Source organism: Arachis hypogaea, chromosome 4, assembly GCF_003086295.3.
Source record: "Arachis hypogaea cultivar Tifrunner chromosome 4, arahy.Tifrunner.gnm2.J5K5, whole genome shotgun sequence".
NCBI classification, from domain to species: domain Eukaryota; kingdom Viridiplantae; phylum Streptophyta; class Magnoliopsida; order Fabales; family Fabaceae; genus Arachis; species Arachis hypogaea.
Window position 1 is genome coordinate 1,737,226 of NC_092039.1, and position 20,428 is coordinate 1,757,653.

The following is a 20,428-nucleotide window of genomic DNA, read 5'->3' on the forward strand; positions in this document are numbered from 1 at the left end:
TTTAATAATTTTAATAATTTATATATCAATAGAATATATTAAATATTCAATAGTAAGTCATCAAAATAAAAAATTTTGTAATAATTATAATTGCTATTTTATTAAAAATATATTTTAAAAGTTATAATTAATGTATTGGTAGTTTTACAAAAAAATATAGTAATTAATTAATAATTTTGTCAATATACATTAAAAGCTTCATTAATAGAATTTCTTAGGATATTGCGCGAACGTACATTACAATGTTAATAATTTAAAGGAGTTTCAAAACTCCAAACCTTAGGGGAGTATTATAACATTCACCTATCAAAAAGAAAAATATAAATGACAAATAAATTTATATATAAAATTAACAAAAATAAAATTTCAAAAATACTTTAGCAATTAAATTTTTATGAGGCTTTTACAAGCATAATTTAAAAAAAAATATTTTTATTCTTAAAATATTTTTATAAAATTAATATTTTAAGACGGCTAAATAATAATTTAATTAAATATATTAAATTATTATATAATATTATCTAACAACTTAAGATAATTCTATTTTTTATTTAACTAACGGTACTCTAAAAATATATTTAAAAAATATAATAATAAATTTTTTAATAAATTTAATACATTGAAAATATAAAAAATTAATTTTTATAATAATTTTTATAAATTTTCTTTATAGTATATGTTTATAAGTCACAAGTTAATAAAAACTTTTTTTTTCTGTAAATTCCCACTCCAGAAGTCTCGGTTGTAATAAACTGATAATTCATAATATCAGTCCTTCCCACGAATCTGTGGTTTGTGTTGTGGCTGTGAAATCTGAAATTACAATTTATGGTTCTCTCATTTGAAACAGGAAAACCGCTCGTCTAATCCAACACTTCTCCGCTTCGCGAAACTTCTCTCGACTCTACCGTCCTCGCCGCTTTCTTCTTCCACCAACAACATTGACCCTCCGCTCTCGCGTGAGTTCTTTTTGTCTCCGACGATGCTAATTGCTATTATTTTCTCTAATTAATACTCTTAATTTGACTCCACAAACTGTTTGAAATTTATGTGGAAAAAATTGGCTTGGTTCATTCCAATTTAGTGAAGATGCCTCAGGTAATGGTGCTTGAGGACAAGTCGATAAGTTGGATAACCATGTTAATGTCATGATCCAAGTGAGAAAGAGAGTAAAAACCACAAATTGTTCCCTAAACTTTTTTTTTTTTTTTTCCAGTGGCAACTTTATTCTTTGGTTTTGGTTTTTTAGCTTTTAGTTCCTAGATGTTCACATTGTGAGACAGATGAGTACTATTTTGTAAAATTTGATTGGGGACTAAAATTCCTCTTTTGCATGTTTAATTGCTAATCTTTGTAATAATTTGAAAATTTAGGGAATAATGGTTGAAAAACAACAATGAAAGACTAAAGTCGCCACTCAAAAAACGTTTCTAAATCAATTGGGGGTTTTACTTGGTGAATAGACTGGTGTATGAATTGGTGAATTTACTTAACTGTTATTGTGATTAGTTTATCAACTGTACTGATTTTTCCTTATTGCTATGTTAATATGGTTTTTCAATGTAAACAAAGGAACCTTGTTGATTAGCTTAATCCGATAAAGACCAAGGTCACTAAGTATTGAAGTGGATGTCATAACTCATAATAAGTTATTTGTGTGTTGTTTGCTTAATCAAGATAATAATATTAACTTATGTACCATAGAAGTTTTAAGTTAACCTTAATCAACAACAAATTCTTTATTCAATAGCATGATAACAACAAAGAACCGTGAATTATTTAGAAAACTCCAAATTAAAGAGTAATCGATAATGGTATTTGATCTTGTTGAGCCTGAAATTTGTCTTGATCACTTTCACAGTGGTAACCTAAGATAGTACTCCATATATGAGTTATTTTTCTAGTCTTTAGTTTAAATTTAAAATCTGATATTAGAAAGTCAATTTTGGATTTTCATATCTGTGTTTTTTATTACTCATGAAGCTTTTTTGAATCTAGCCTTTATGAATTTGTTGTATTTGATTTTTTTTTAATAATTGTTTCTAAGCTTGCGATTGTATTTGATTTTTTTTTTTTTATAATTGTTTCTAAGCTTACGATTGTTTTACATGTAGACAGTAGACACTTGTTCCATGTTATTTTTCTAAGATTTTTTAGTTGGTCATAAAAGGGTCAATATACTCTATAATGTTGTATTTTTAATGCTGAAAAGTTTTATATATGGCTGAAGTGTATTCTTCTGATTAATTTATGAGGAGAAAATTTCAGGAAAAAGTAGATAGATAAATAGATATGCTTCCAGTAACATCCATTTTTTAACTCGTATTCTAAGGGTTATTTCGCGTCCTGGATGTCTGTGTAAATAAAATGCTGTATAGATATCTAATTATGTATTGCCATATAAGCAAAAAGTGTTTAATTCAACCATGTGTAATTTTATATACGTGTGTGCATCAAATTCACCCATGTAAATCTTCACCTCTTTTTTACTATCCATCCAAATCCTTCGGGTTTATGCCATATTCTATTGAATTCTCTTTCCTTTCCTTTAATGTTCAGTTTTCTCTCTGCTTTGATTTCAATTAACATCAATATCTGTGAAGATGCTTCTTGTTATGTCATGTTAATTGAAAAAGGTTTGATTGCTAGATGAAATATTCTTCTTGGAATGCTTGGTTCTTTCTTGGTTGTTTCCGTTTTTTGTGCAGTGCCCAAAAGAAATATAGAAAAGCAAAAAGGCCAAATACCTAGATTTCAGTTTCAGTAATGGAAACTGTCAATTATTTATGATCATAATAACTTGGTCGAGTCCATGTCAAGCTCAAATTTTCATGAATATGTAACACCCTCTGTTAAATCAATCTGCTCTGTTAGTTCCAGTGTTTGCAATTGCATACCTTTTTTAGCATACAACTCATTCATATTCAATTGCAGATGAAATTTGCAGAATTCTTCATAATATTGATAGTTATAGTACTTACTATTCATTCTATGCGCAAGTTATTCTTACATGTCAGTGCTCAATTTGGGAACTGATCAGATTGTTTTTGCCTTCCATGGGAAACAAAATGGGGAAGCAAGAGAAGGATGATGTAATATTTTTGAAGATCGTACCTCCTGTGGACCAGGTATATGCCAAATGGCTTGCTAGAGATGTTGAGAGAATTCATCGCTTTGTTCCGAAACATACTCGTGCAGTAAAGCCACCGGATCATTATGTGGAGTACATGAAGTTGAATGGATTGTTGGATGTGGATCTGGATGATCCTGCTCTTGCGCATCTGTTCAAGTAGATATATAATCTCAGATCTGTATGCAATTCAGAGAAGTAGCATGAGTTGATATACTTGCATTGCATTGTGAATAACTGAATATATTGATGTTTATTTTCCTTTTTTTCATTGCTTTTTCCTGTAAGAGTTTCTAGAGTTTTTGTTTCTTAAAATCTTTGTTTGGATAGATGACAAAGAGAATGATTGCTTGGGAGTGATTTGAAAGAAAGTTGCTATATTTATAGTTCAAGGTGTTCATTTTTCTCTTTCCAGAGAGGTATGTGGAATGGCTGATGGTTCTAGTATTTTCTTCCTTAACAATGTTTTTTGACACCAAAAATGGTCCAACAGCTCAAGTTTTTTTAATTTTTTTTCAAAAGAGCAATTATAATGTGTTTTTTATTTTATCTTTTTAACTTTTTTTTCTTTTCTCTTTTCAGAAATTACAATTTCTTAAAGAAATTATCCATTTTTTATACTCAAGTTATAAACTATTTGATGATCTGATAAACCACTCTGTATTTTTTTTCCCTTTTCAAAATTTAGCAATATGATCAATGTACCTTTGATAGTCTCCATAGATAGGATGGAACACAATTCAAAGTGTGTTTTAATGTGACTATAGTTTTTGGGTTTTAAAAGAGCTCATCTTTTTGTGATATTAGAAAAGGTCTAAACACGTGTTTTCTATCACTATTTCACATCTTTAGTTATTGTGTTGGTTATTTATCAATAATAGAAGATTTTTTTTCATAAGTTTATCTATTTTTAATCTCTCTTCTTAATCTTTTTTAATTTATTCTCATAAAATTACATCCGAATCATTTAGTAACTCTACAGGAGAGGAATATTTCAATACAATGGCAGAGTCTGATAATACTCATTCTAGACAGAATTAATCATCTAAGCAACATTTAATAACCCCTCGTAATCTCAATCTTAGCTTGGGAACATCCCAAGACGAGGACGACCGCATCCAAGAAGAGTAACACATGGAGTAGCAGAATCTGGGTGTAGAAAGAGGAGGAGCTTTCGGCCATGGAAATTTCTTCATACCTCATGATGGAGGTACTATTGATATGCGCACCCACGTTACCATTCCTGCTCACGTGCACAAACATATGATAAAGAACCAAGTAAAGATGTAGGCTTTGATTACTAAAATGATGGTTAGGAATCAAATGAGGTATAGAACTCTTTCGTCACCTCCTGTCATGAACCAGGAGCATGTGGAGAAAGACGAGAACATCACTATAACTGTAGGGAATTGGCACACATTCTAAAGGATAAAGGAGAGGCAAATAAACCCACTTGAAAGATGGTACAGGAACTGCCAAGGAATACATTCTATCATTCCTGAACGATCTCAGGGTATTCAGGAACCATTAGAAGTTCAAGTTTAAGGAATTTTCAAAGTCGTTGACGGGAAGAGCATTTGCCTGGTATGCTAAGCTGAAAGCCATTAGCATCAACATTTGGGAACAATGGGTGACATAATTTTACATCAAGTTCTTGGAGGAGAAACCCTCCGTGCTTATTTCGATAAGAAATATTCACCTCATTTTAATAGATGTTAAAAAATTTTCACATCAACATAGTAGTATGACCCATTTAATTTAGAAATGAAAAAAGCATTTTCAAAATTTTTTTTCCCTTAACGGTATACTAAATAGGGGTGGCAGTGTGTATTTTATTCGTGGGTGTCCAACTCGACCAAATCCGGTTGGATAAGATCGAATAGGATGCGAGTTAAGTCTCAATCCTACCTTGACTAATTCGTACTCTATATATGTATATATTATATATTTATATAAAAATATGTTTCAAATGGATGTTGAACCAAAGACCTTTTATTTGGTGCAAAAAATTTTAACCACCCAACCAAAATGTTCAATTAATAAATCTTTAATTTGTATGTTCATCAGATTATATAATATGTAACTCGCAAATAACATTAGATACTCGCAGATTAAGAACGGATAAAGTTAAAAACTTAAAATTGAAATGTCCTCAACCTGCAAATAGTATTAGAGTTAATTCCAAATCTTATTCTATCTTATTCATTGTTACCCTATTACTAAAGTCTAAATGAGACACCAACTTAAAAGTTGAAAGAACATTATTATATTTTTACACGTTATATTCCATAATACAGAGAATGCAGAGCAAAATTCAGTTAAGGCACGTAAATGCCGTTGTTGGAGATTTATAAGCGCGTAAGTTATTCTTGTAGTTATTATATATGTAGCTAGGACTTGAGCTTAACCCAATTGCTTTGCTGGAGCTGAGTCACGTGATAGCCGGCAACATTTAATGCTCAATTTCTATCATTATTACTATCATCATTTGGCTCATTATTTTTATCCTTATGCGATGAGTTCTTGTCAAGGCTCGCTCCCTCTATTCTTCTAGAAGTCAAAATATATATCGTTCTGGATTCTTCACTTGATTTTTCATCCCTTCATCAGACACAGAGATACCTACATTAGATATGGCTCCAAAGAAAAAAGGTGAATCAATTGGTTCATTTTGTATATAAGAATTCAATTTCCATATGAAAGTATAGATGTTAATCTTTGCTTATATATATATCATGTGATTTGGCAGGTGAAGTTATCGTAATCATGGGTGTCAGCGGTGCTGGAAAAACGTAAGTGTCCATCCATCCAATAACCAAAACCTCTATTATCTCCTATTAAAAAAAAAATTTGATTTCAGAATTAAGATAAAATAAGGACAAGTGTACTTAGTTTGTATTGTATCTTAAATTAACCCACATATATTGTAAAAAGTTCAAGTAATATGTTTTAGATTCAAATTTTCCTTTGTGTTGATGTACTAAAATATTAGCCGTTTATCCTAAATCCTAAACCATAAACCGCAACCACAACTATCAGAATACATGGTTGTGTAAAAATGGCTCTACATTTCTTAATCGAGTGTCAAGTTCGAACCTCACCTGCCGGTATAAAAAAAAAAAGAAAAGAAAAGAAAAGAAAAGAGAACACCTGATATCTCTGTAGAAAAGAGCTGAACAATTTCTCTGGATTAACGCCTTGATAATGATATGTTGGATAGTTCTATCTTTATTCTAGTTAAATTTTTGAGCTGATGAATGAAACTGATTGGTTAAACTATTTTCTTTTCAAAAACTTATCAATCAATTGAAAATTTACTCAACAGCACAGTAGGACAGATGCTGGGAAAAGAGATGAAATATAAGTATCTTGATGCTGATGATTTTCATTCTGAATCAAACAAAGGTGGGTATATGAGCATACATGCACAATTGTACAAATGCAATGCATCTTTGAGTGATATTATCCTGAAATAAAGAACTTGTTTCTATCTGTCTTGTTTCTTTCGTTATTTATTTTTGTTGTTCTTTTACTTTTTTAGGTTATGTTATTTTAATAACTCAAAAGTTGTCTAACAATTTGTATGGAGTATAATAAAAATGTAAGATACATACATTCTCTCTTTGCTAAAGTTTCCTTCCGAACATAGCAGAGCTTTCACTGCATTGATAGTAACAAAAATTTTATTTAGAAGTTACAAAGTTCTTTTGCTCTCAAAAATTCCTCCTTTAAAAGTCACAAACCTTTTTAGAAGTTCAATTCCTTTCAAGCTAAAATTACAAATTATTTACATACTTACCAACTATATAGACAGCTTTTAGCAATGTTGAAATAACATTTCTATTAATTTTTCTTCCCCCTATTTTGTTTCTTCTAAATATTGCAGAAAAGATGGGCAAGGGAATCCCACTCACTGATGAAGACAGGATGCCATGGCTTGAATCACTAAGAGATGCCACAAAAGAACACATAGTTAACGGAAATGGTGTGATTCTTGGGTGTTCTGCATTGAAGAAGCAATATAGAGAAACACTAAGATCAAGTGACCCTGATTACAAATTGGGAAGTTATGAAACAAGTGCTGTTAGCTTTGTACTGCTGGAAGCTCCTGCTGAGGTGCTAAGTGTTCGTTTAAATAAAAGAGCTGCAGAAGGGGCACATTATATGCCGGCATCTCTTTTGCAATCTCAGTTGGATTTGCTTAAGATTGATGAATCTGAGGGAATACTTAGGGTTGATGCCACTTTAAGTCCTCAATCCATTGTCAAAACCATTATTATAAGCATTTTCCAATTTCAGGACTCTTTTCATTCATCACAATGTTGAAACTAGAAGTTATCTATAATAATAAATAATACTAATGATTAAATCAGGTTTCATCATTAAGTATTATTCAAACAAAAGTAGGATATGAATTATCCTAGGGTTTCATTTGAATTGGCTAGTGAATCATATAATTAAGCCTTTTTTTTCCCGGATGGTTAACATATTTTAAAATATGATGCAATCATTTCCTATCATCATTCATAAATTAATGCAACTCCCAGAACAACAAGAGTTAAATTAATATAAGAGAATTTGCTACATGAACAAGTAACTAAACTATAAAAAACAAAATCCTCTACATTAATAATGCATATAAAATAAATATCAATGTGTTAGAACTGACAAGATACTCCACCATTCGGACACATTCTTAATCTTAATTTAATTTAGAATAGAGCAAATACTCCTACTATCTGATAAAAATTCTTGTTGCATATTTTAAAAACATGCTGCTCCACTATAAAATCAAGTGGAAAGTATATAATTATTTAAATTATGTTCAATTCTATGTAGGATTAAGAAAACATAAGCTACATATTTTTAATGCAGAAGTCGTAACAATTGTCCGGGTAACAATAAAAACTTTGTATTTAATTTGGCAAAGTTGTCCTTAATGTAACTGAAACCATATATTTTCACTACAAAAAGTACCAACTCATCAGTGTGAAACTGTAATACCAAAAATTTACAGATGAAAAAATATGGACCAACCAATGACTTTCCAAATTGAGCAATGAATAATGAACAAATAAACCACAACTTGACATGAAATTGCATGTTAATCTCTTAGCTGGACTAACCCTCTCTTTTGGAGGTGAGGAGTGGAAAACGTACTTTTTTCCCATTCTGGTCTGCTAAGCAGAGAGCATCAAGCATCATTTCTTTGCCTTGGCGAATCTAAGGCATCTGTACTTTTCGCCGCTCACCGTAATTTCAAGAGCTCCATCTTGGTTATCTTGATTTGAGGCAGTTCCCATTAAGACACTTTTTTCTTTCTCAAGGTTGTCTCTTTCCATCTTCAGCCTTGCCTCTTGACGTGCAATCTCTGCCTGAAACAAAAAAATAACGGTGTAAATTTTTGTAAACCAGCAGTATCATAAAAGAAAATATTGTTATAATGCCAAAAAGTTTCTTCAGTCAATTTCCATCTTTTTTTTCCCGTCAAAATGCTGGTGACTCACAAAATGCCCCAGATCATTACAGAACAATGAAAAGTAGTACCTTTGAACGTGTGAAACATGATATCAACAAAAATATTAGATAAAGGTTGTCCTAACTATATGTGTCTCAAAAGTATAATGTCCTAGTCTAAGGAGAACTAATTTTGCAGAAAGTTGCAGCAGCTAAGCATCTTATAAATCAACCATGAAGCCACTGTTTCAGTGATACTTGCCAACTCTAACTGATTAGTCAAATAATTTGCTCTGTATAATGCCTAGTGTAATAAAAGCCACATTACTTTGTGACTTTGTCTCTATGGTTTCAGGAAAGTTCATTAAAATTTCACTTATATCAAATCTTCAATACCATCAACTTTAAATTAAACTGCTACATCTCACTTTGTCAAGCGTTCATCTAGACACCAGAATTGGAATTCATACAATCATTTCTTGGTCAATGGTCATGCATGACTACAGGATAAAGGGATACATAGTGGTATCCAAATTCAAGGCATTCATCTAAACAAAAATCAGGTTATCCATAAAAACATTGGATAATCATCAAAAGTCAAGTGACACTAGCATTGCTAGATTGCTACTGCTTTCTCCTTTCTCTAATTCCTTGAACATTTTAAATATATCCGTATGATCATACAAGGATATATGATTAATCATGAGAGTGATTTGTAGCAAAACCCACTACAAACATTATAAATTTTAGAGAAATGGATACCTCACGACGAGAAAGTTCAGCCTTCCATGCAGCTTCACGCTCTGCTACTTCACGCTCACGCTCTTCAATATAACTTTGCATCTCTCTCTCCTTCATGATCCTATCTTGAATATCAGCATCCAATGCTTCTTTCAACTCTTGAACAAACTTATCTACCACAGCCTTTATACGAAGAGACATCCTTGGCTCTAACTTCTTGTGTTAAAATTCCAAACCTACACCAAAAAAGTCTCATATATTCTAGTACTCAGTTTGAGAATGGGATACCCTAAAGAACTATAATCAACTTTGGATTTATGCTTGACAAGCACATAAAAATCTGTTTGGGAAGAATTTTCATTCTTTTAAACTTCATACTGATGCATCAATTAAAAACATAACTATCCAAAGCATTTCTTCATTACATTTAGTTTTGAATGAGCAGCAGCAATATTCTATGTTTTTAAAATTTGCTATTCTCAAAGTTACTTGTTTTTTTGAAAACTAAGGAAACTTCTCAATCTGGGAATATTATTACTGCATGAAACTGGCAATTGCCCTAATCATCCTTGTCAGTATCCCTAATCCCTGACCCAAGAAGGCCCCTTATAAGTTTATATTTTATCAAATACAGAACAGATTAAAGTTTCCTTTGAGGTGATATGGGTGAATTGATACATATAAATGTTCCAAACCAAGAAAATGAATCAAAATGTTGAGGCTCCTAATCAGAAGATAAGTTTCTTGGTATCTATGTCATCTTCAGAGATATTCAAATCAATTAATAATAATAATAATTATTATTCAGCTCAAAGTGGTAATAAATAGGTGAATCAAACCAAATCAAGTGATCATATCAAAATAAAGCAAAATGGAAGCATTTAATCAAATATGATGACACATTATGGAGCAGACTCTAACCATTTACCCTTAATTAATTAATTAGTTTCAACTCACACACAAATCATCATCTCACTTCATCAAGTCTAGGTTCAGCTTTACCATTTCATTGCAAAGATCAGCACAATTCTAGTAATCCAAAACCCTAAACTAAGTTCAACAACAGCTTCTTTACTTATCCCTTTTAATTCCGAAAAAAAAAAAAGCAAAATGTACGGTAAGAGAGAGACGGAGAGTACAGACCAAGGGAACTAAGGAGAGGATCTGCCACCTCCGGTTACCGCGGCCGCCGCTTGTCGTTCACGGAGCCACAACCGATTTCTTCATCCCTCGGCGGGGTCACTCCCTTCCCTGTTCGGTATTTCTCTCTTTCTCTTGACTAAAAACCCAAATAGTGGTATTTGGGGGAAGAGAACAAGCATTTGGAGAGGAAGAGAGTGTGTGTGCTGCAGCTTTGGTTGATACTTGATTGTGTTCTGTCAATGAAGCCCTAATTTATTTTTTGGATGGAGTGGGAGAGAAGGAAAGGGAAAGGGGTTGGGGGTTGTGCTCCGCTATTTTCACTTTTCACTTTTCACTTTTTCAGTTTGTGTGTCTTTTGGAGGTGTCTGATAGAAATGGAAAACGAAAGGAAAGGAAACGCCAGCCAGTAGCGCCCAGTTTTGGCAATCAAAGCCTGTAGTCTCTCCCAACCCTAGAGAAATGGATCCTCTCCATTTTTATTTGTTACCGGAAAGAATAAAATGTAATCTCCTATTTTTAATTTTATAAGTGAGATCAAAAATAAATGAGAGAGAATGTAATGAAGGATGAGATCTTCTACTGAATAACATTCAGTTTTTTTTCACTGGAGAGGATCCACTTTCCAACCCCAGCCACTCACAAGTTTTAATATTGGATTTTGATAAAGTATAAAGAGCCAATGAAATATTTGTAGTTTTGTACAATATCTATAATGGAGGTTTAGAGATGTAGTCTTAGAGATATAACTATTAGTATTATTTTTTTCATCAATTTAAACTTTTGGTATAAGTGGTATCATGACATAGTATCAGAGTTCTTGACTTTCGAATCTAAAACTCTGATACTATGTCATGATACCGGTCATTCCAAAAATTTCAGTTAATAAAAAAAATAACACTAATGGTTATATCTCTAATACTGAATATTGATAACGCGTAAAATATGTATTAAATATTGATATACGCAAATTTATACATTTTGAATAATGTAGATTTAATTATATTAAACACATATTTTGAATACTTAATGAGAACACAATAAAAGCTGATATATTAGAAATATGGCACAAACAAAAAATAGATACTTAGTACTCAAAATATGTGCGTGAAGAAAATAAGGTCATAATATATAAAATATACACAAACAGCTATATATAAGGAATGCAATCGAGATCTTCACTTATTTTGTTAAATTTTTTACACTTTTTAATTTATTATGGAGATTAGAATGGGGTAGAATCTTGATATGGAGAGCAAGCATGCTTTACCTGCCTGTGGTATCAGCGATGAGTAATCGGACGGTGCGAGTTGTTATTGACTAATCGGACGGTCCAAGTTCCTCGTGACAAAACGAATGGTCTGAGTTCTTCCTCTCCAGCCACGTATCACATGCGTGTTGCTCCCCACAAACGGTGTCCCTTTAACCCAAATACACCCCCTTCATTGCATGCATATCCATCTTCCGAGTCACTTTTTCCTTCATTCCCACCTAGCATCCATTCTTTCTTCTTCCTCCTTGAACGCTGTCTGCTTCGTCTACTTCACTCAAAAAAATTAAAATGTCAAAGAAACAAAAATCTAGAAATGTTGATCGTCCTGAACTTCACATTGTAAAATATCTCAGTCATTCTGATTATGTAAGTTTATTTGTTAATTTTTTTTATATTTCAGAATTATAATTATTATTTTTAGAAATTTAATTATAATTATTATTGTTAGAAGTTGAACCGAAGAAGATATATGTGACTTAATTATTATTTTTGTTGATAGAATTTAGAAATATATGTTTAAATAAAGTGTAAATGTAGTTGATTCTTGTTTAGAATTTTTTGTAATATAATAGATTAGTAATAAAAAATACTTTTTTAGAATTTTTTGCAATAATATTAGAAGTTATAATTAAGTAGTTAGCTGTTATAATTAAGTTTAGAAATTTAGGAATATATGTATAAATAATAGTTAGAAATATCTGTGTTTCAATGTAGTTAATTCATGTTTAGATTTTTTTGTATAATAGATTAGTAATAAAAAATACTTGTTTAGAATTTTTTGTAATAATACAAGAAATTATAATTAAGTAGTTAACTGTTATAATTAATTTTAGAAATGTAAGAATATATTTTTAAATAATAGTTAGAAATATGTGTTTTTGAATGTAATTAATTCTTGTTTAGAATTTTTTCCAATATAATAGATTAGTGTTAAAAATGATTTGTTTAGAATTTTTTGTAATAATTTTAGAAATTATAATTAATTGGTTAACTATTATAATTAATTCTTGAAATTATAATGTTATAAAGTATAGTAATTTTTTGTAACAATAGATAAACTAAATTGGTGTATAATTTTTTGGAATAATGTTGATAATTTCGATTAATAATTAGGATCTGTAAAATATAATGTATTTACGTTTTCGGTAATAATTATTTGTTTATTGTTAGCCTTTTAATTGACAGAAATATGTTATTGTAGTTAAGGTTTTAATATTATTATAGTGGAACATTATTAGTTAGATAGAAATTGAAAGTATCTATTAGTTAGAATTATTTGTAGTAGGTTAGAAATAAGCTCTAGGATTATTAATTAAATTTTGAAGTTAAAATATTATTACGTAGTAAATTAGATTCAGTAAAATTATTTGTTTTAATTATATTTTTTAAAATTATCAATGATAGTTGTGGAATTTCAATTAATATTTGTTATGCTTTTGTAGAGTTTACGGATGTTGACATGTGATTATTCTGTCCCTCCGAATCGGTACAATGAGAGGATGGAGGAGCATTTATGATTTACTGATTTTTACCATGTGGCCCAGATTGGAGTAGTCAAATGTCAGAAAGCACTGGTAAATGCTCTAGTCGAAAGGTGGCACCCAAACACTCATATCTTTCACCATTCGGTTGATAAATGTGACGTGACACTGGAAGACATAGCTATGATTCTCGGTCTTCCGACGGACGGTCTTCCAGTCACAGGGATGACTCTGAATAGTTTTAAAACCTTAGAGGCGGAGTGTCTGCACCAATTTGAGGTTGCACCGAAAAAGTCGGACCGTAGAGGAAGCTGCATAAAACTGACGTGGCTACGGGATTTAAAAGAACGGTTACAGTTGACTGATGAAAACAGTATACATGTGTACGTGAAGTGCCACATTATGTTGTTGATCGGTACGATCTTGTTTGGAGACAAGTCCGGGGCATCTATGCATTGGAAGTTCCTGCCTCTGCTCCGTGATTTTGCTAGTATTGGACAATACAGTTGGGGATCAGCATGCATCGCACACCTGTACAGGGCGTTATGCAGGGCATCACGTTTTGACTGTAAAGAAATTGATGGTCCGCTAACACTTCTACTTGGTTGGGCTTGGATTCGCCTACCATATCTAGCACCGGCTCCTAGGGAATCCCGCAGTTTTTCGCTTGCAAACAGGTAACATTATCTTACATTTACCCCGTATCTTCATATTTAGAATCCAATTGTGTTAATGAAATAAGTCATATTAGGTGGTGTAACTGGGAGCGTGGAGACCGAGTCTATAGATATCTTAAGCTTGCTCACCTTAGGAAAGCCTTGGATGATCTTCAGGAAGGCCAGGTGTGTTTTCATTAAAGTAATATTTGTTTCAGGTTTAGTGATATTGTTATTTGGATTGTAATTATTTGTTTGCTTTATTTTTCCAGTTTGTGTGGGTTTCATATGCTGTTGATTGCGTTGATACGAACATAATTCCTGCAGACATCTACATGCACTTGGTTGTGTGGAGTGCAACGGTGCCATTGGTGTCTTTTGAATGTATTGAATGGCATGCAACCGATAGGTTTAGACGACAGTTTGATTTCGTTCAGGGAGTTCCTCATCAGGAACGGAATCTAGACAAGGCACACGGAGAAGTCTTGACTGGTCCTAAGAATCTTAATTGGGACACAGCCACGACTCATTTATTTTGGGTGATGTAGTGGACAAACAGGTATAATCACGTTCTTACTGAGCTTCCCATGGCTCCACAACATCCCTTAGATATTTACAGGTACTGGTACCGTTCAAAATATGGCAATCACTTGAACTTGTCGGATCTTGTTGTTCAAGAGGATGTTGAGGGTAATTAAGTTATGGATGATGACAATCAAGAGCATGAGCTACAGTCACCGCCACCTCCACCTTCACCTCCACAAGAACAACCTCAGTCCTCAAGCCAATATGTACCTCAAACACAGTTTACCCCCATCGTTCCTAATACATCAGCAGTATTGGAGTACGCCACAGTTTGAATTAGGAGACGGGGCTTCTTTTAGCCAGTTGCTTGGGTTCATGGCTTCAGATGCCAGCCAAGCACAATATGTCCATCAGCCTGATTTCATGGTGGGTAGGTATTCCTTCGACGTGAGGCATCTATGACGCACTTTCTTGAGTGCTTCTGAAGGGTTGGTATCTGGTGATTCTAGTAGGAGTGACGGTGGTTGAGGAATTCTTAATAGTCAAAACTCTCACCGTATTTTGATGACTCTGATTGAAGAAAATGCTAAGACACTTGAGCATGAGACTGATGAGTATCTAATGGATGAACCCGATGACGAGGACGAAGAGGAGGATGAAGATGAGGACATGGACGAGGATGAAGAATCCCATAGTGATGCAGGTCCTATTATTACTTTACTTGTTTGGTCAATTGATGTTATTATATTCATGTATCGTATCTTGGTTAGGATTGATTATATTGCTTTATTTGTTTGGTCAATTGATGTTATTATATTCATGTATGGTATCTTGGTTAGGATTGATTATATTACTTTACTAAGTTGGTCAATTGATGTTATTATATTCATGTATGGTATCTTGGTTAGGATTGATTATATTATATACTTGCATGGTCTGATTAATTAGGATTGTCTGATTAATTAAAGTGTATACAGGCGAGACATGTACTCCAGATGAGACAGGCAAAGGCTACAATCTCAGGGTTGATCTGCCACGTCATAGCACTAGTCGATACACTCCGTCTGTGTTCAATAAGGCCGCCAAGAAATGCAAGAATCTTGTGAAAGGTGTAAAGTGGGCAAGGAGAAAGTAGTTGTGGTGTAGTTAGTTTTCTCTATGTATCAGTTAACTTTCCTAAGTATCAGTTCACTATTCTATGTATGAGTTAACTTTTCTAAGTACCAATTAACTATTCTGTGCTTGAGTTAACTTTCCTAAGTTTCATTTAACTATTATATGTATCATTACTATGCATGTGATGAAATACTTGGACAAGTTATAATGTTTTGAATATTGTAAAATGTATGGACATAATTTAAAGTCGAATATTTCATAGAGTAGATTGATATAAGTTACAATGCTTCAAATATCATAAAATATAATTCTACTAAGCATTATTGTCGGCACTTGCACCACGTGCCTGACGGCATCTACTATGACTGTGTCCTTCAGCCCCACATTGCCTACATTGCCTAGGACAACGTAACATTCGCGTGTCCATCTCGTTCAAGAAGCGCATCATCTTGGGGCGACCTTTGGTAACACGACTCAGGTACGGATTCGGTACGAATCGAAGACCATTGTAAGCAGGCCAGGTAGTAGGATTTCCGAGTGGCCTAAACCTAGCTCGATAAATCCGTCTAACATGGTCCATCTTATAAATGTCATGCACATACACTTGTCAATCTAGTCGTTGATTTGCACAACATGCAAACACATGTCGACAAGGAATTCGGTCCACCTAGAACTCACCACAATCACATCATTGACGACGGAGGTCGACGGCATACTCCAGTCCACTTGGCATCTCACGCACTTCAAAGACCTCATTCTACCTGTCGAAGCAATTAACTTGGATGTTTCCTGCTGCAAGTTGATTTGCATGCAATTTTGAGGTCACAAGCTCAGAAAAAACATGGTCAGCATTAATCCGAGCCTCCGCCTTGGCTCTTTTCTGGGTGAACAACTCATTAAGTCTGTAGAATGTTACTTTCACAAGTGCAGTGATGGGGAGATTGCGTACACCCTTCAAGATTGAGTTGATGCATTCCACCAGGTTTGTCGTCATGTGACTCCATCGGTAACTACCGTCGAATGCCAACGCATACTGTTCGCGGAGAATACGGTTTAACCAGTTAGTGTAGGCCTCGCCCCGTTCTCGTAAATGCTGGTAACGCACTTCATACTCGCGCACTGTCCTCGAATATCCTGCACAATATCAAATAACAAACAGAGAAAAATAAGGATGACAAACACTAGGTTGGTTGCAACTTTGTTAATAACGAACTTTGAATTACTTAATGTTACCTATATTGACGACAAGCTTTTGCATGTACGGTGCCTTGAATTTTCTCAGGAAGTTCGACTCTATATGCCTGATGCAAAATATGTGAAAAGCTCTAGGAGGTGACCAAGCTCCGTTACTGCGTTCCACAGTTTCATTTATGGATTCGTGTCGGTCCGATATCAGTCCTACACCATCCCGAGTCACAACATGTTGTAGCAGGTTACTAAAAAAAATGCTATGCATCAGAAGTCTCTCCCTCCACAATAGCAAATGCAATTGGGACGATATTTTTGTTACCATCCTGTGAAACGGCCACTAACAGGCAACCCTTATACTTTCTGTACAAGTGAGTCCCATCCACCTGGACAATTGGCTTACAATGTCTGAATGCTCTAATGCAGGGGTAATAGCTCCAGAAGACTCGATGCAATACCCGGATATCACTTACCAAGTTATCGCCTTGATATGCAGGCATAGTCTCAAAATGGATGACAGCTGATGGCTCCTTATGACACATGACCTCAAACCATATGGACAACGCTTCGTACGATACTTCCCAACCTCCAAATATTTTTTCTACTGACTTTTGCCTAGCCAACCAAGCTTTTCGATAGCTGTTGGTGTAGTTGAACTTCAATTGCACTTCTACAATAATTGATTTTACCTTTTACGAGGCGTCAGCTTTAACAAACGGCTTTATGGCTTCTGCAATTGTATTTGAATCCAGTTTCGAATGATCCTGAGAAATGGTGGCTCTGGTACACGTGTGACTGACGTTATACCTCCTTATAACCCAACAATACTTTCTGCTGATCATGCTAACTCTGATAAGCCAATCACACCATGACCCGTACTGTGTACACTTGGCATAAAATGTCAACGGCTCCGACTCATACACCCGGTAGTCTACACTTCTTCGGAGGATATACTCTTTCATTGCCATAATAACAGCTTCCCTAGAACTGAATTCCATCCCCACGACGAATTTACCATCTGCGACAATAAAAATTTCTGCCATGACGGCAGCCATACCATAAATATTTAATACACGATTATTTAATAACCGAAATTAAAAGTAAATCAGTATTCAATCTTAATAAACTTTACATTAGGTTATTATCTCAATCTTAATAAATAAAAAACATAAACATATAAATAAATACTGATTAATAAATACAAATTAACTAAATAATAACTAAAAAGAAATACTAATCAACTAAATAAATTAATAAATACTAAAATAAATACTAATTAATAAATACTAATTAACTAAATAACTAAATAAATACTGATTCCTAAATACTAATTAACTAAAAATATTATTATCTTAAACTTGACTGAATAAACACTTTTACAAATGTTAATGGAGTATATTTTTACAAATCACTTAACTATTTGGTCCATCGATCAATATCAACTATTACAAAATTCTAATCCTTCTTATAAATATAGGCAATTACGTACCTGCACTCATATATTCCAGAAACTCCGGAGCATGCATGGCTTCCAAATCCAAAACTCGCATGAAATATGGCTTCTCAAACGGCACTTCGTTTGCGAGTGCATTTGCCACGTCTGTCACATTCGGAGCCACAGTGCCGTCACCTTGATCTTTATCTCCGTTTAGACCAACAACGTCGTAATTGCTTTCGAACTCTTCCTCACTGTCACTATTGTAATCTTCCCGTATAATATTTCGGTCGGCCTCAGATTGTTCGAATTTAATGTACAACTCGATGAACAAGATTTGAGCACGACTTTCAATATACATTGAAAACATCTCTTGCATACTCGCTTCATCCGTTATATATATATTTGGTTTGAAATTGAACGAATCCACCAAATACTGGTATGGAATATCTGTATAAAATACATGATATTTTTTTTTGACATCTCCGAATCTATCTTCTCACAAATCAGACCTTTGAGCTCTTCAAATGAGATTGTGAAGGGAATAACAACATCTAACGGATCTTCACAAATAAATTTTACTCCTTCAGATGTTTGCAACAAAATCTTACCAAAATAATATACTTTCAAAATGACTCTATCATCCATTTCTCTCACTCACTTAAACAGAAACAGAAACTTCACTATTAATTTTTTTTCTTCATACCCAAAAGAGAGATACAGCACCATAAGAAAGAAGAAAAGCAAGTCGAAGAAGATGAAGAAGATTGGATCCGATAAGCTGTTTACACGTTACACACCTTTATATATACATGTATATACATATAAATCGGACCCAGCGACTTGTTTAAGCTCATTCAAAATTAATATATAATAATCAAATCGGACAGTCCGATTTGATTTTCCGAAAAAAAAAATTACTACATATACAACACGAATGGTCCGATTAGCTTTCATCAAAATTCAAATCTTCCCTCCATGAAAAACGAACCCTCCGATTTGTTTACAAAATTTTCCCCCAGGAAAATTGGGTAGTCCAATTTCTCCACACCAAAACTGAGCAAAAGCTGTCCCACAAATTTGTCTAACACCTCTAAAATCCAAAACTAAGCACAACACATTCACAGCTTCCATAACAAAAAAAATCATAACGCATAAAATATGTATTGATATACATAATTTTATACATTTTGAATAGTGTAGATTTAATTACATTAAACACATATTTCGAGTACTTAATGAGGACATAATAAAAGCTGAACATAGCTCGAAGTCATTCGAAATATGGCACAAAACAAAAAATGGATACTTAATACCCAAAATATGTGTGGAAGAAAATAAGGTCATAATATCTAAAATATACACAAACGGCGGTATATAATGAATACAGTCGAGATATTCACTTATGTTGTTAAATTTTTTACTTTAGAAACTTTTTTGCACTTTTAGTTCTAATACTCAAAATATAGATGTTTTTCTGACAACATATGCCTGACAGAGACAATAACTGACTAAATACGACATTATTAGATTTTAAAATTGGTTTTTTGTCTCTTTTATTTTGAGTTATTAACTAGTTTAATATTTAAATTTTATTTAGTTAATATGTTAGGATACTTTTAATTAATTAGTTAAAAAAATATATAATAAAAATTACCCTCCTAAACATATATCAATATATGAAAATAATGACAATTCATATTATTTGATTTACATAATTTTATTCAACACTAGCAGAATAATTTATTAAGTGATTGAAATCATTGAGCCAAACTAAAACAGTGGGGACTCAGGGAGGTTGGGGTTGGACACGAACAAAGGGCAAAGACGAGGACGAGGCTAAAGGACTTAGGAATGAGGACAAGGATAAACAGGGGTTAGAGACAGACAGAGATCAGAGGTGAGGATGAGCAACTTACCGTCGACGACGCTGAAGAAGCAAGCAGAGATGTCATTCGGCGAAGACAAGAGGCGAGGCCAATGGCGATTTTTGGGCGACAACTCAGCGACGTTCGTGAGATGTAGTAGTAGCTAGAAACGAAAGAGAGGGAGGCAGGCAAGAAGAGTGACGTTCTTGATGGTGAAAGAGTGTGAGCACTGAGAGGGAGATGCCATGGAGAAGAGGACTGCGACGAAGGAGACGCTGGTAGTGCAACGCCCTCTGGCTAACGGAGAGTAGTTTGGATGTGGAGAAGTTGGGGGTTGCGGTTTATGGTGACTGGCTAGTCATCTCTTATGTATGTATGAGTGACAATGAATGGGTTTAGGGCGACAAAACAATTTTTA

General features: G+C 33.5%; 3 protein-coding genes across 4 annotated transcripts; 2 read left to right on the forward strand and 1 right to left on the reverse strand.

Annotated features, from left to right (window-relative positions):
* The first annotated feature begins 770 nt into the window (after nucleotides 1–770).
* On the forward strand, nucleotides 771–3,522 carry LOC112795652 (uncharacterized). The gene is made up of 2 exons (XM_025837698.3): nucleotides 771–959; nucleotides 3,041–3,522. The coding sequence occupies exon 2, from the start codon at nucleotides 3,057–3,059 to the stop codon at nucleotides 3,291–3,293; it is 237 nt and encodes a 78-aa protein (XP_025693483.1). The 5' UTR covers nucleotides 771–959; nucleotides 3,041–3,056; the 3' UTR covers nucleotides 3,294–3,522.
* A 579-nt stretch (nucleotides 3,523–4,101) lies between these two features.
* LOC112795653 (gluconokinase) lies at nucleotides 4,102–7,533 on the forward strand. Of its 2 annotated transcripts, none has more exons than XM_025837699.3 (4): nucleotides 4,102–5,782; nucleotides 5,880–5,922; nucleotides 6,456–6,535; nucleotides 7,017–7,533. In XM_025837699.3, the coding sequence occupies exons 1-4, from the start codon at nucleotides 5,764–5,766 to the stop codon at nucleotides 7,454–7,456; spliced, it is 582 nt and encodes a 193-aa protein (XP_025693484.1). In that variant the 5' UTR covers nucleotides 4,102–5,763; the 3' UTR covers nucleotides 7,457–7,533. The 2 variants fall into 2 exon arrangements, with proteins under 2 accessions (XP_025693484.1, XP_025693485.1); XM_025837700.3 differs by having other exon boundaries at nucleotides 5,545–5,782; nucleotides 6,461–6,535.
* A 484-nt stretch (nucleotides 7,534–8,017) lies between these two features.
* LOC112795654 (uncharacterized) lies at nucleotides 8,018–10,943 on the reverse strand. The gene is made up of 3 exons (XM_025837701.2): nucleotides 10,472–10,943; nucleotides 9,350–9,564; nucleotides 8,018–8,505 (listed from the first exon to the last, which is right to left on the reverse strand). The coding sequence occupies exons 2-3, from the start codon at nucleotides 9,527–9,529 to the stop codon at nucleotides 8,332–8,334; spliced, it is 354 nt and encodes a 117-aa protein (XP_025693486.1). The 5' UTR covers nucleotides 9,530–9,564; nucleotides 10,472–10,943; the 3' UTR covers nucleotides 8,018–8,331.
* Nucleotides 10,944–20,428: the final 9,485 nt, after the last annotated feature.

What these genes read in the sequence shown, in the direction of transcription:
- LOC112795653 (XM_025837699.3), top strand. An exon ending in GTCAGCGGTGCTGGAAAAAC is followed by an intron (nt 5,923 to 6,455) that starts GTAAGTGTCCAT and finishes TTTACTCAACAG; the next exon opens with CACAGTAGGACAGATGCTGG. An exon ending in TCATTCTGAATCAAACAAAG is followed by an intron (nt 6,536 to 7,016) that starts GTGGGTATATGA and finishes TAAATATTGCAG; the next exon opens with AAAAGATGGGCAAGGGAATC.
- LOC112795652 (XM_025837698.3), top strand. Translation starts at nt 3,057, where the DNA reads ATGGGAAACAAAATGGGGAAGCAAGAGAAGGATGATGTAATATTTTTG.
- LOC112795654 (XM_025837701.2), bottom strand. Translation starts at nt 9,529, where the DNA reads ATGTCTCTTCGTATAAAGGCTGTGGTAGATAAGTTTGTTCAAGAGTTG. An exon ending in CTGAACTTTCTCGTCGTGAG is followed by an intron (nt 8,506 to 9,349) that starts GTATCCATTTCT and finishes TTTTTGTTTCAG; the next exon opens with GCAGAGATTGCACGTCAAGA.